At 41.2% G+C, this 16,225-nt stretch overlaps 1 protein-coding gene across 7 annotated transcripts in view; it reads left to right on the forward strand.

Annotated features, from left to right (window-relative positions):
• The window catches only part of RNF180 (ring finger protein 180), a 232,972-nt gene that overhangs the window by 177,548 nt on the left and 39,199 nt on the right, over positions 1-16,225 (forward strand). The window contains exon 5 of one of the 7 annotated variants that reach the window (XM_048850908.2): positions 1,242-3,381. The exons of the other annotated variants lie outside the window; for them this stretch is intronic. Coding sequence (XP_048706865.1) covers positions 1,242-1,298 — 57 coding nt within the window. The 3' untranslated portion in view covers positions 1,299-3,381. Of the gene's footprint in view, positions 1-1,241; positions 3,382-16,225 lie in introns of those variants that run through there. 7 annotated transcript variants of the gene reach the window in all.

Here is a 16,225-nt window from a genome sequence, read left to right on the forward strand (position 1 = left end):
AAAGTATCTGGGGTTAGCACAGAGGAGTCCACAAGCATTACAGAAAATAAGAGGTAAACCTAATTGTGTCTTTCTATTATTTCTATTTCTATTATTCCTTATCTACTTACACATCTGTGGGTTTCCAATAAGTAGTTCTAGGTGGTGGTCTGATTTTTTCATACCTGGCTTAAAGCTTCTCATAGCATAACTGCTGCCCTGTTCCCCTCTTCCCTGGAGAACAGCAGACACGGGAAATTTTTTCCGATTTTTAGAAAATTCTAGCTATCTCATTGGCTCTTTTGGTCCAGTGCGCGCTCCCTTTCTTTTACTTAGCCAGGGAGACTTTTTTTAACCCTTTACAGGTAAAGCCAGCAGAGAACAGCCACCAAGAGGGACTTTATGGCTGGCTGGGTGTACAGAAAAGGGAGCTTCCCCCCACCCCCTCCTTTCATTTATCTGGCAGGCTGAAAGTGTGTTTCAGGGCTGGTCTACATACAGATGATGCACTAGTTCTAATTAAGTGTGTCATTAAACTCATGCAGCTTTGTGTGTGGACACTCTTCCAACAGGTTGAATGCAGATTACACAGGTTTGCTTGCTCCTGTAATTTATAGGTGCAAGCTAACCTAATATAAACCAAGTTTAAACCTACTTAAGAGTATCTACACACAGGATGTACAGGCATAAAACCACACCTGGGTTAAACCGATGAAACTTCTGAGTGTGTAGGCTCAGGCCTCAGTGAAGTCCAGCTAAAACTCCCAAAACCTAATCTCCAAGAGTCCTGCCTCTTGGTTTTTTTTTTTTTTTCCCAACTGGAAATTAACCATCTGGATCTGGCCTGTTCCTGATACCTAAATAATCCGTCCATATTCAATGTTGCCTCACCCAGTTTACACTGCACATAGGACATAACTTTGACCCTCAAAAACTGCAAAAATAAATGCAAGGATACACCATTCAAAATTGTCTTGTCTGTCTTTTGTCCATTTCACATTTCAAGATTATATCTAGTTTGCTGTCATCTGTCACCCAGATGTCAGGTTTGACATTACTGCTTTCTAGATGTCATCCATCACAGAGAAATTCTGAGTTTAAAGACAAAAACAAGAATCCCACTCCCTGATGTGAGGCTATAGGAGGTGTCTTCGTGTAATGAATGCCTGGGCTTGGAGAGGGAAGTAGCAATTATTCATTCTGTTAGTACTGTCTAGTAATTGATTCACAAAACAACTTTTTGGTGTCTGTATCTTTCTCAGACAGAAGTCACTGCAAGGCAAGACATCCAAGAGAAGCAATGGTTGAAAGCCCACTGATGGATGCAAACATAGGCAGACTCCGTGGGTGCTCCAGGGCAGACTGTGGGATTGAGCACCCCCCAGGCCCAGAGGAAGCCAGTACCAATGCATGCAGAAGTTGACCACAGAATGAATGAGTACAGGAAAGCTACAAACTCTGCCTAGACTGGCCTTCAAGTCGGGGCTGTAGCCTTTTTATTTTATTTAATGTTAATTATACTACAGTGGGTTCAGCTCTGTTGGCTACAGTTTCAAGTTCAACAGAGTTCTCTTTGTTCTGGATCTAGAGCCCATAGGAACCATAGGCAAGTAACACACAATCACAAGAACAAGGTCCACTATCTTTTAGCAGTTTCATTAAGGTTGCCAACAAAGTTATAAATGTCACAGCATATAGAATTCCAAAATATATCCATGTACTAATGATAACTACAGACATACTCACATCTTCCTAGATGGTGTTAGTCTGATAGTCCTTTCATGGATTGATCATTAACACGGGGATGGTTCCTGATGGAGGTTTCCCATAGGAAGCTCTATTTTCCTGTTCTGGGCACCCTTTTTTAATAATGTGATTCTGTCTATGCCTACATTCTGCGCATGTACATGAAAGTGTCAACTCTTTCTTATTGTTCTGTGTCCCCCTAGAAACACCAGGAATCCTAAATTCTATAGGCTGTGCAGGTTCTCATTAATGTTGATGTACCTGTATCCTGTGGTTAAGACACATGTTGGAGTCCATATTTGTTTTTCCAGCATTTTATAATTTAAAATTTAATCTTCCTTCTAGACTTCTGCAATATTACCATTTGGTATCTCTGTTCCCATAATCTTAGAGCATGGGATTATTTCTGGGTTATTTTCTTATGTCCACATTTCTGGTCTCCAAGGCCTAAAATAGTTAAGCTAAAATCTTGCAGGCCTCCGCCTACAGGTTCTTGTATTTCTTATAGCTAATACATGTTTCCTTTAAATACTGATCAGTCTTATACATCTATAATCCTACAAATTAATTCTAACAGACAATGAATATAGATGATAATATCACACAATAAATGAATGATAAATGAAAATCATTGGATACAGGGCCAAGCACCAGAGTCCATGGCCCAAAAAAACTTAAAATTTGAGAATTATTCTGATTACTGTATCCACAATCCCTGTATGGAAATATCCTCTTTATAACATGATCAACAATACTGAGTGTGACCTGAAACTGGGGTAACACTGAGCCCCCTGGGCTCCCACTCACCATATAATGCTGTGACAAGCTGCAGACACGCTCCCGGTCTCTCACTTTCACCAGCACACAGGTAGGGGGACACACAGCTGTAGTAAAATGCAGACAGACTTTCTGACCAGTCCCTGCATGGGAAGGCTATACAGCTAGGGCACTTACCAGCTTCTCAGGTGCACACCCCCTCTGGAGGGTAAACCCAAAATCATAGTCTTGCGCTGCACGGGGAACTGCACAGCGTAAACTCATTACATTCACCCCCCTCCCTCAATGTGGAAGAAGATATACAACAGCTTTCTGCCTCAAGTTATGATTTCCACACACTGGTTTTAGACAAAACAAAAACAAGTTTAAGTACAAAGGATAGCAAACAGATCAAAGCAGATTATCTCGCGAATAATCTTTGAGCAGGGGGTTGGACTAGATGACCTCCTGAGGTCCCTTCCAACCCTGATATTCTATGATTCTATGAAATAAACAATAATGCAATCTAAGATTAATATACTAAAGAGATTGGATATGAGTAGCAAATTCTCATCCTAATTGTTGATTTAGGCAGCTTGCAGAGATTCTTGAGGGCAAGCTGCACTTATCTGGAGTATTTAAGCTACAAGCATTCCTTTCACAGGCTAGAAATCCCTCTAGCCAGGGTCCAACACTTCTCGTCCAGTCCTTTTTCCTCAGGTGTTTCCAGCTGTCTTCTTGGGTGGGGAATCAGTGAAGAACCCCGATGAAGTCACTGTCTTGCATTAAATAGTTTTTGAATATGGCGGGAACCCTATGTCTCTAAGCTTGGTTCCCACACCTTTCAGTGGAAAAACACTGGTATTCCAAGATGGAGCCCAGTACCAGGTGACATGACCCCATAGTAGCCATGAGTCAGAGGCTGTTTGTAGTGTCCCCAGCAAGGCTCCCTGGTGGGAGATTAGCTTCTTCTAAGACCAACTGTTCTCCCTAATGGCCTTTCCCAGCCAGCATAGAATCATAGAATATAAGGGTTGGAAGGGACCCCAGAAGGTCATCTAGTCCAACCCCCTGCTCGAAGCAGGACCAAATCCCAGTTAAATCATCCCAGTCAGGGCTTTGTCAAGCCTGACCTTAAAAACCTCTAAGGAAGAAGATTCTACCACCTCCCTAGGTAACGCATTCCAGTGTTTCACCACCCTCTTAGTGAAAAAGTTTTTCCTAATATCCAATCTAAACCTCCCCCACTGCAACTTGAGACCATTACTCCTCGTTCTGTCATCTGCTACCATTGAGAACAGTCTAGAGCCATCCTCTTTGGAACCCCCTTTCAGGTAGTTGAAAGCAGCTATCAAATCCCCCCTCATTCTTCTCTTCTGCAGGCTAAACAATCCCAGCTCCCTCAGCCTCTCCTCATAACTCATGTGTTCCAGACCCCTAATCATTTTTGTTGCCCTTCGCTGGACTCTCTCCAATTTATCCACATCCTTCTTGAAGTGTGGGGCCCAAAACTGGACACAGTACTCCAGATGAGGCCTCACCAATGTCGAGTAGAGGGGAACGATCACGTCCCTCGATCTGCTCGCTATGCCCCTACTTATACATCCCAAAATGCCATTGGCCTTCTTGGCAACAAGGGCACACTGCTGACTCATATCCAGCTTCTCGTCCACTGTCACCCCTAGGTCCTTTTCCGCAGAACTGCTGCCTAGCCATTCGGTCCCTAGTCTGTAGCTGTGCATTGGGTTCTTCCGTCCTAAGTGCAGGACCCTGCACTTATCCTTATTGAACCTCATCAGATTTCTTTTGGCCCAATCCTCCAATTTGTCTAGGTCCTTCTGTATCCTATCCCTCCCCTCCAGCGTATCTACCACTCCTCCCAGTTTAGTATCATCCGCAAATTGGCTGAGAGTGCAATCCACACCATCCTCCAGATCATTTATGAAGATATTGAACAAAACCGGCCCCAGGACCGACCCTTGGGGCACTCCACTTGATACCGGCTGCCAACTAGACATGGAACCATTGATAACTACCCGTTGAGCCCGACAATCTAGCCAGCTTTCTACCCACCTTATAGTGCATTCTTCCAGCCCATACTTCCTTAACTTGCTGACAAGAATACTGTGGGAGACCGTGTCAAAAGCTTTGCTAAAGTCAAGAAACAATACATCCACTGCTTTCCCTTCATCCACAGAACCAGTAATCTCATCATAAAAGGCGATTAGATTAGTCAGGCATGACCTTCCCTTGGTGAATCCATGCTGGCTGTTTCTGATCACTTTCCTCTCATGCAAGTGCTTCAGGATTGATTCTTTGAGGACCTGCTCCATGATTTTTCCAGGGACTGAGGTGAGGCTGACTGGCCTGTAGTTCCCAGGATCCTCCTTCTTCCCTTTTTTAAAGATTGGCACTACATTAGCCTTTTTCCAGTCATCCGGGACTTCCCCCGTTTGCCACGAGTTTTCAAAGATAATGGCCATTGGCTCTGCAATCACAGCCGCCAATTCCTTCAGCACTCTCGGATGCAACTCGTCCGGCCCCATGGACTTGTGCACGTCCAGCTTTTCTAAATAGTCCCTAACCACCTCTATCTCCACAGAGGGCTGGCCATCTCCATCCCCATCTTCCCCATCTCTTCCCCAGCAGTCTAGACTGATCCTATTTTTGCCTAGTGGGCATTCCCCAGGTGTAAACACATTTGTAATAGATGCATAGACAATATTCGTAATTTCAGATACCAAAATGATACATGCATACAAATAAGATAATCTTATTCAGTAAATCATAACCTTTTCAATGATCTCTTACATGACTTATCATGCATAAAATACATTATAGTTAAGCCATAATCACATCATAATGATATTACTATGAAAAATATGGGGCATAATGCCACACTGAGTATTCTATACAGGTTCCACCAGCATTTTATATGGCAATACAGTATTTTTTCTTTTGCATTGTTTTTAAAAATTAACCATGTTTATCTTTTTAAGTAAACTATGCTTACATTTACAAGGACTTTGATACATTAATCATTAAATCCTTGTCTTGGTCAGTATACTGCGCCAAGGTTAAATGTAATATTTATTCCCTGTTCTTTCCTGAGTCCAGGCCGACAAGTGTAAAATAGATGTTAAACTGCATTTCCCATTTCCTTTCCCTGCCACGCAAAAGTCTTAAATCATCAGAATTTGGCTGGAATCGCCTATTTAATTTTTGAGCAGCTTTGCAAGAAAGCTCACAGGATAAAATTCTGCGATATTAAACTGTAACCGGGCAGAAAGTCTTGAAATCATTAGGGCTCATTATTCAGTCCCTTAGAGGATTTTGCAAGAAGGCTCTCAAAGAAGGGAAACTTTGCCAACCTAAACCTGAAAGGGATGACATGAAATAAGATGCAATATGCTAATTATAAGCCATAAATATATTACACTTGTTTAAGGTAAGTGACAATGTCTCTCATAATATTCATAATCGTACATCAAATATAGCTTGTGTGAGAAGATGTACAAAGTTGCTCCATATACTAGAAAAACATATATGTGTATAGGTGTTTCCTATGTCATTACTAAAATGCAGTGGCTTACTTTTTATTTCCTTTTAGTATATTATTCTTTGTATGGTATTTTAAAAAAAAATTGTAATTGAATAAGAAATACGTTTTAAAAAATAAACTTACTTTGGAACAAAATATAGATGACTAGGTTGATTTGGTAGGCTGTTCTGGAAGTAGAGGTTAAAATATATTGGGCCTGACTATTGTCACTTATCTCCACTCACTTCACTGAAGTTAATTCTCCTTTACCCCAATGGAAGTGAGGAAATTCAGGCTCAGATGCTTTAAAAAGTTTGGCCAGATTCATTGGGACTGGCTGCTTGGTAGCTGGCCTCACTCAGGAAGGAGCCACAAAGGACTCTGATCTTCAGCCAGCTGGCTTCCAGTCAGATTACAAACAACAATTTAGAACAATCCCAAGGTTCTCTAAATTATCCTGGATGCAACAACCACTAAGGGGTTGCTCTGGAAAGAGAACTCCAGTGATGCCCCTTTTTCTTGACCACGTCTCTCTGTCAGGAGGATGGCTGCAATGAGTGTAGTACCGCAGTGGGGTGTGAAGTAGAGCCAGCTATCTGGCTTCATGCCACTGAAGGATTCCCCTACACAATGGGAATATTCAAGAAGCCACTTAAAGTGGCATTTACATCTGTTTTGCACCACCAGAGCAATGGAAAAGAGGGTTTTGGTCTTTTCTCTTTGTATTTCACTTTTTGCTATTGGTTTAGTATATTTCAGAAATACTGTGGATTACTGGCAAGAACTCAGTGCTCTTTATTACTCTTGGCATCTTCTGATTGTCTACCACACATAAAAATTCTACATTTTGTTTAATCAGAAAAAAGTACAAATTGCTTAAACTATAGTAGCTGAAAGCCCCCACAAACAATGAAAGGATACTAAAGGTTTGAAGGGTGTTAACATTTATTAACATCCAATTAAATGTTTTAACCCTTTGTATCGTATATTTCTTTAAAAAGACACACCCTTCTGTGTTAGAAGCCAAAATTTTCAAAATGGGCTAGTGAGTTTGAATGTCTCAATTTGAGTATCAAACTTGAGTTACCTAAAGGGACCTGACTTTTTAAAAGTGCTGAGAATCCAACACTGAAAATCCAGACTCCCTTTGAGTATCTGTCCCAAGTTCAGCACTCAAAACTCAAGGTACCCATAGGTTATGTTCCATGAAAACAAGTTTTTGCACAGAGTTTGATATCCATTTGGATCACTTTGACTATCACTGAATAGAACAGCAAGGAATGAAATTAGAGCCAAGTAACTACAGGAAACCTGATATCTCTTCGTTGTATATTCAAACTCTCTGACGATTTCCAATGTTCCACTGGAACTGAAGACCAGGTAGTCCATCTGAGAACACGGGTGTCATTCCTCAGATTTATTTGTTAGGAGCATTTGGACTGCATTTTCTTGCTGCTAATCCATCTGGATTTGTAAACAGCAACAAGATCACATTTCAGTGTATCTCTTTAAAGGTGACCAGAAAATAACATGGGGGGGGGGGGGAGGGAGGATTTTTGCCTTTTTTATGATATAGCAAGAAACCTGGAAGATTTTTTTTTTTCTGGCTCCCCTCACCTTGATTTTACACTAGAAAATCTGGTCATCTTTATTCTAGAAACCTCAAGGAGAAAAATGGATGCATAATCAGTACATAGAAACATCTAAGGGTGGCAGGACAGGCCTGCTGGGTGTGAAAAGGACGTCAATACCATGCTCTTGGGAAGGGACATTAATGGGGCAGATGAACTAGAAGGCTGCTGGTATCAGAAAAAATACACAAGTGAAACTTTATTTAAGTTGAGAAGAGATTTTGGTTCAGATGGTTTAAAACTATTTTGTTTTTTAACTCCGATTTTATCTCAAACACTTGGAAGAAAAGTAACTTAGTTAAGGATTCACCTGGCCCCTCAATTTAGAGCTGATAAATCTCCCAGTAGAAGAGTCTCAGTTCTCCAAGTTTTCTACCAAAATGTTAGGAAACCTGACTCAATATTCCTGATATCTGTAAAGTAACAAACATCCAGAAAAAAATTTCCTTTTTTATTTGAAGGAAAAGATAAACAATTCTTTCAGGCCACATTTAAACAACATAAAAACAAAGCGCAAAAGCTTTTATTATTATTTTTTGCAATTGTTTTAAAAATCCAGATAAGTTAGTTTGTTATGGGGGGGGTATACTATTCCATAACCATTAAAGCATCAATATTAATTTACAGTGATAGAATCTGATCTCATTTCTTCTAAGTTTCTCAAATATATCCTTCTTTATGAGATACTTTCCTTGCCTTTATTTTCTTTTGATGTAGGTTAATGTGATATTTGTAAATACTGTTTGTAGGTAAATCTATCCATGAAATAAATTGAATATTTTTTTAGAAACCTCAGCCAAGATTTTTTTTAAAATGGGCACCTGAAATTAGGCTCTTAAATATTGTGGGGGTAACCTTTTGAGAGCTCATCCACTCAGGAGTATGTTGGGGCAGCTTCTGAGACCTTATCCGCTCACTAACCTCCAAGACTTTATCTACTCAGTTCCCGAGAACTCAACTCTGAATTCATCTTTATTAGCATACAATCAAACTACACTTGAGCCTGATCAACTCAAGTATATAGTGTCTGAGTACAGGGCTTACCACACATCCAAACTTACACAAACTCCCTTCCTTTATATATATTTATATTTTTACACATGACATTACATTCACCATTCATTGTATCACATTTTTGGGATTGGCTTGGTGACTTTGCAGGAAAGGTCAAAACTCTGTACAAAACTCACTGTCCATATTCGCTTTTACACTTTCTCATCTTTATATTCCCAAATTCTCTTGCCCAATATTACCTTGTTCTTAGGTTCCCTAGGCATTCTCTTCTCTTCCCCACCCCCCCGACCCCTTACCTTAGCTAGCTCAGACATTCTGTCTTTTAGCTTACTGACCCATTTACTTATTTTAGCAGAAATATTTCATTTTCAGCCTGCTAATTTTGTTACCTCCCCAATCCTGTCTTTCAAGAAATGAGGCCTCCCTTATGTTTAATTACTAATGCTAAGCCAGGCCTATGAATAGGTGGCCTGAATTTTCAAAAGTGAAGATCACTCAGTAGCTCCCACTAGGTACTCAGAACTTCTGAAAATCACATCACTTATTTAGGTGCCTAAATATTGGTTTAGGAACCTAACTTTATAGAACTATTTTTGAAAATCTTGATCTCATACAAATAGTGTTGGTAGATCTATCTCCTGTGAACCTGGTTGGATGAAGTTTCCTGCAGTAGCCCCAACAATCTTTACATAGGTTGTACTCTGTAAAGAACAAAATGAGCTCTACAAGAAACGTTCCATTTTATTTTTCCCATCTTCTTGGAAAACTGTCTGAATCTTGTCAGTGCCAGTAAAATGTGGATGAATAGCTATAGGTTAACCACTAGTAGTAGTGACTATGATCAAGACTGCATGTTTTTTAGCTGTAGCCATATAATAATTAAGGTTGAAGTTTACTCTCTTCTCCCTCAGCTCCCCAGAAAAAGCCTGTCATCAGGCTTTGGGTAGGGAAATTAAGGTTAGCACGGATTCCATTACTTTCCTTCATGTTTTTAAACGATGGACACAGTATGGCACTACAAAACATCCTCTGTGGCTGTTATTACAGCCTTTTGGCTAGAATAGCGGCAGTTATGCGGGGCTGTGATTGCTGGCTAAGCATAAGTGTGAATTCTTTAGCTCTGTAACAGGGTTGCTGAGTTCTTCTGTTGACCCATTGTGTTTTCAGGTATTGGAACCCTGCAGGAAGTTGCTGACTCTTTTCTTGCTTGTGCTTGGTAGTCTGTCATCTGAACAGAGGTAACTGGGATCTAGCCTAGAAAAACCCTAGGAACAGTGAAGCCTGGGCAGAAGACTAAAATTTATGTTTTTACTTCTACAGCTAAAACGCAGAAAAAGGGATAAATTTGGACTGCATTGATGTGTAGATTCTGTTCAGAACAGGGTGGGAACTCTGGTCCCCTTCTCTCTCGGTCTGCTATGTGGAGACATCTTATGATAAGAGGAGTTGGTATTCTGCATAAAAATAACCTTCATATGCGGTCTATTAGCTGAGATTATTCCATGTATGGTGTATAAATGACAGTTGATATTATGGTGGATGACAATAAGATCAGATGCATTGTTTAGAATGCTGGGATTATATTTATACAGAGCTGCCAAAACTGTTCCAGATCTCATTTCACAACCATTTTGTTCTGTTTTTCCTGGCAGAACGATCCAGCATACTGAGAGAATGCCAGAATAAATGCAAATACTGAGCTACAGTGCAGCAGATCTATTGATAAACTTGCAGATTCCGAGGCCAGGGGGTACTAATGTGATCTAATCTCACACATAATACACGGGCCATAGAACCTTATAAAAATAATTTAGAGCATATCTTTTTGAAAAGCATCCTGTGTCATGACCTTATGATTAATATGCAGGCTATTTTCGAAAGTACAGAATTAACATTTCAGCACAAATAGATTGTATTTTATAGTTCTTCATATAAATGAAATGGATAGAAAGCCTTTTTTATCATATAGCAATATTTTTACTAGTAGAGGAAAATATATATTTTTAGACAGAAACATCTGAGCAATCGCTGTCTATCTATTAAACCAGAGGTTCTCAACTGGTCCACGGACCACCAGTGGTCCGCACGCTCCATTCAGTGGTCCATGGATAGTTCCCTCGGAGATGCACCTGGGCGGCCGCACATGAGAGAATGAAGGGCCATCCACCTAATTAGTAGAGCTCTGCAGGCGTGGCTCCACTAATTAGGTGCCTGGACCCTGGAGAAGACACAGTGTAAGGTGAGGTGGTGGCCTTGTGGGGAATAGGAGGTGGGATGGGGCAGTGGGGTAATTTGGGACATGCAGGGTTGCAGTTGCCAGAGAAAGAGGCAACTTTCCCCAGCTCCAGGACCGCAGCTGCCAGGGAGAGACTGCTCTCCTTCCCAGCCTCAACTCTGGCTGCTATGGTGGGGGAGAGAGGGAGAGACCACCCCTCCTTCCCAGCCCTAGCTCTGGGGCTGCCACAGCAGGGGAGAGGGCACATCCATCACATTAGAAAGGTAAGACTACTGATATTAAAATGAGTTGTGTGCTTTTATTTGTAAAACAAAAAGTTTATTATTAAGATTTTTTTATATCGCGCTTTTATCCAAAGTGCTCTACAATAGTTAGCTAATGGTACAAACAACATTTGGAAAGATCATTAAGTGGTCCACCAAGACACACAGCAATTTTCAAGTGGTTCACGAAAAAAAATTTGAGAACCACTGTACTAGACTCTAGTCCTGTTTGCAGAGTGATTATTACTTCGTGTCTCATTTAATCTTCCTATTTAAATACATCTGAAAATTTCACCAGTATGTTTAGTACATATGTAGCTCCCAGCACAGCATCACATCAATTTGTGAAATGAAAAGACATTTAAAACTAATGATGAGGAGCAGTATGCTGCTTCATACTTCAGCTTCTGCTAAAAAATCCTGTGCGTTCTCTTTGGGTGAAATTCTCAGAGTCCATGCAAGGTTTTAAGCACTATTTAAATGCTGTATCAAAGCTTTATGTGGAAGATAGGAGCTTGTGCAGGATTCTGTTCTGGGATTAATTTCACCCTCTGCATGAAACACTGAGATTAAATTTAAATTATTGGTATTAAGTATTTGCTTTACTCCTACATGTCAATAAGTGGCCTCCTCTTGGGCACCCTCTCCTGGCTTCAGGGCAGACCTGTAAGCAGCGCTGCACCTCATTTTCCCTTTTTGGTTCCTCAGTTAACTCAAAGGCTTTTTACAAGTTCAGTAGAAGCAACCCTCCTTAGGCTCTGGTTTGTTAACTTCCAAATTTTAAACACACATCTTCCCTCCAGCCTTAAGATGGACCCAGCCCCAAACTTCCTTGGTTTCTTGGTGTTTTTCTACATTAGCAGTCTACTCCCAGCCCTTCCTAGCTGGGACTTAGGATCTTGGTTTTAGGATCTTCCCTGGAGGAGCCGCTCACTCACTGCAGTCTCTCCACAGATCCCTTCTCCTCCCCCAAGTTGCAGCTTCCTATTGCTCATATAGTGGAACACCCTAATCCAACCCAGGTGTGCCTCTAGTAATTTGGGTTAGCTAGCTAGCCCCAGGCCCTCCAGCCATTAAGAGCTGAGCCACTCTGTAACGCACACAACCCTTTGAACCTTGCCTACCCTACGGCAAGTTCTACCCAAGGGAATGTTTTATTTCTTTCATTGGCCTCTGTTGGGCTCACTCTGCAGCCTCTGCCCCTCTCCTTTCATCTGACTGCTTTCAGCCAGAAACTGCCTTCTCTCCAAAGGTGCCTCCATCTCTGCCACCTAAAGATGAAGCCTGTTCCTTTCATCTACCACCACCAACATATCAATTTGCAACTCAAAGCCCTTCTTATCCATGGCTAACTCATCCTTTCCTTCAGGGCTACCTGCCTGGCTTCTTCAAAAGCCACTTGTTCCTTCTGATATCTCTTTCAAGGAGAGCAGCCCATTAATGTCTCTTCCCAAGAGCATGCTATTGACTTCCCTTTCACACCCAGCAGGCCTGTCCTGCCACCCTTAGATGTTTCTTTGTACTGATTATGCATCCATTTTCGTCCTTGACAGTGGGGGGGCTTGCAAATCCTGTCGACTTCTCCAATGTGAACAAGTGGCTGCCTCCCAGGTCCACCCTTGTGGCCTCAGGGTAGCTGTGCAAGCAGCCCCTCACTTCAGTTTCCCTCTTGGTTCCTCAATAAACTTAAAAAAAAAAAAAGGCTTTTACAAGTCCAATAGCAACTGTCCTCATTAGGTTTTGCTTTATTAACTTAAAGTTCAAATTTAAACACAGATCTTCTTCTCTCCATCTTAAACTGGGCACAGCCCCAAACTCCCCTGATCTCTCAGTGCTTTTCTGCTTTAGCAAACTACTGCCAGATCTTTTTAGCTGGGGCACCTCCTCTGGTCTTACGGTCTTCCCTGCAAGAGCCTCTCTCAATCACCTCCCCCTGGGTTTCAGAGGCTGGGCTCCAGTCCAAGCAGGATCATTGACACAGCTATTTTTAGCGCTGTAGCGGGAGCCAGGCAAGCTTAAGCATGCAGAGCTGGGCTCTGCGACTCACTGCTACAGGTACATTCACTGAAAAGTTTCAGTTGCCAACATCAGAAATAGCTTTAATGGTCACCATAACTCATTTTAAGTTCAAATTAATATTTATTTTATTAGTTTCAAAATCAAGGTCAAAATGATGAGGCTCATAGAATGATAGATACTTCCTATTTTCTTGCTATATGAATGGTAGGCATAAATGCTCACACATTAACAAGGATTTGATTCTAAATACTCAGTATTTTTATGGCCCCCCTCTATATTAATCTTGATTTAATTCTTTTAATAGAAATAATACAATTTTTATTTATTCAGTGAAACAGTTGCCACTAGCTTCAGGAAGAGCTGTTTTCTCAAGAGTTTTTAACGTGATAAATATAATTCTTCTAACTGCAATTTTCAGGAAAGTAATAGTATCTTGAGGTGCCAGTTTAGATGTGTATTCTAAGAGAACAGCTCAGTTAGTGCATGGAAAGATCCAGAGGGATTAATCAAGCAACATAACAGAGTGCCTAAATAACTTCATATCTAATTACTTGGATTAAGCTTCTTTAAAAAAATTAAGCACATCGGTTTTTGGCAGGGGCTGCGTCTTTAAATGAGTACAGCATGCATCACAATGCAACCCAATCCTGATTGGGAATTTTGGGCACTACCATAATATAAACATATAAAGTGGTGTTGTAGCCCTGTTGGTCCCAGGATTGTAGAGAGATACGGCCCAACTTCTGTTGGTGAGAGAGACCAGTTTTGGAGGTTACTCAGAGCTCTTCTTCAAGTCTAGGGAAATGTACTCAAGACTGTCACAGCTAAATAAAAGATGAAACAGATTTTCCCTTTCCCCCTATGACTGGACTGGAGAAGTGTCCTCTTGAATGGTCTTTTGAAATGTGTGTTAACTACTAATGCTAAACAATGATCAACATTCCCCACATGTGTCCTACACATGTCTGTCACAACATGTGGTGCACTCAGTGGCCCAAAAACAACTATGTGGGTGAAACAAGACAATCACTATGCTCTCAACTGCGCTCATACAGAAAAATGATAGAGGAAAATACCATATCACAGGTAGCTGAACACTTTCTACAAAGCAGTCACTCTATCTGAACTTTCAGTCCTCATCCTCAAAGGAAACCTACACAACATCTTAAAAGATGAACCTGCAAGCCTAAATTCATAACTTTCCAAGATACTAAAAATCATGGACTGAATAGAGACAGGTTTCAGAGTAGCAGCTGTCTTAGTCTGTATCCACAAAAAGAACAGGAGTACTTGTGGCATCTTAGAAGCTAACAAATTTATTAGAGCATAAGCTTTGGTGGGCTACAGCCCACTTCATCAGATGCATAGAATGGAACATATAGTAAGAAGACACACACACACATTCAAACTGAGAGAGGCTAATTAGTTGAGCTATTATCAGCAGGAGGAAAAAAAACTTTTGTAGTGATGATCAAGATGGCCCAATTAGACAGTTGACAAGAAGGTGTGAGGATACTTTAACTTAGGGAAATAGATTCAATATGTGTAACTTATGATTTAGAACAACCTTCCTTAGCTCTTGTCCCCTAACACCCCTACTCTACTTGAGCTACATTGATGACATCATCTCGACCCATGGAAAAGAGGTCCTTGAGGAATTCCACCATGATTTTCAACAATTTCCATCCCTCCATCAACCTCAGCCTAGACCAATCCACACAAGCAGTCCATTTTCCTGGACACCACTGTGCTAATAAGTGATGGTCACATAACCACCACCCTATACAGAAACCTACTGACCGCTATGCCTACCTACATGCCTCCAGCTTCCATCCAGGACACACCACACGATCCATTATCGACAGCCAAGCTATAAGATACAACCGCATTTGCTCCAATCCCTCAGACAAAACCTACAAGATCTCTATCAGGCATTCTTACAACTACAGTACCCACCTGCTGAAGTGAAGAAACAGATTGACAGAGCCAGAAGAGTACCCAGAAGTCACGTACTACAGGACAGGCCCAACAAAGAAAATAACAGAACGCCACTAGCTGTCACCTTCAGCCCCCAACTAAAACTTCTCCAGCGCATCATCAAAGATTTACAACCTATCCTGAAAAAGGATCCCTCACTCTCTCAGATCTTGGGAGACTGAACAGTCCTCGCTTACAGACAGCCCCCCAATCTGAACCAAATACACTCCAGCCACCACACAACAAAAACACTAACCCAGGAACCTATCCTTGCAACAAAGCCCGATGCCCACTCTGTCCACATATTTATTCAAGTGTCACCATCGTAGGACCTAATCGCATTAGCCACACCATCAGGGGTTCATTCACCTGCACATCTACCAATGTGATACATGTCGTCATGTGCCAGCAGTGCCCCTCTGCCATGTTCATTGGCCAAACCGGACAGTCTCTACGCAAAAGAATAAATGGACACATCTGACATCAGGAATCATAACATTCAAAAACCAGTAGAACACTTCAGTCTCTTTGGTCACTCAGTAAAAGATTTAAGGGTGGCAATTTTGCAACAGAAAAGCTTCAAAAACAGACTCCAAGGAGAAACTGCTGAGCTTGAATTAATATGCAAACTAGATACCATTAACTTGGGTTTGAATAGAGACTGGGAGTGGATGGGTCATTACACTTAACTTACGGAAATAGATTCAATATGTATCCTCACACCTTTTTGTCAACTGTCTAAATGGGCCACCTTGATTATCACTACAAAAGTCTTTTTTTTTCTCCTGCTGATAATAGCTCATCTTAACTAATTAGCCTCTCACAGTTTGTATGGCAACTTCCAACTTATCTGTGTGTGTGTGTATGTATCTTCTTACTATATGTTCCATTCTATGCATCCGATGAAGTGGGCTGTAGCCAACAAAAGTTTATGCTCTAATAAATTTGTTAGCCTCTAAGGTGCCACAAGTACTCCTGTCTCTATTCAAAAAGAACACTGGATTTATGGCTTATAACAGTCTATACCCCATTTAAACAGGCCCCTTCCCCAGCTTTTTTTCCC

This window comes from Caretta caretta, chromosome 5, assembly GCF_965140235.1.
Source record: "Caretta caretta isolate rCarCar2 chromosome 5, rCarCar1.hap1, whole genome shotgun sequence".
NCBI lineage: Eukaryota > Metazoa > Chordata > Testudines > Cheloniidae > Caretta > Caretta caretta.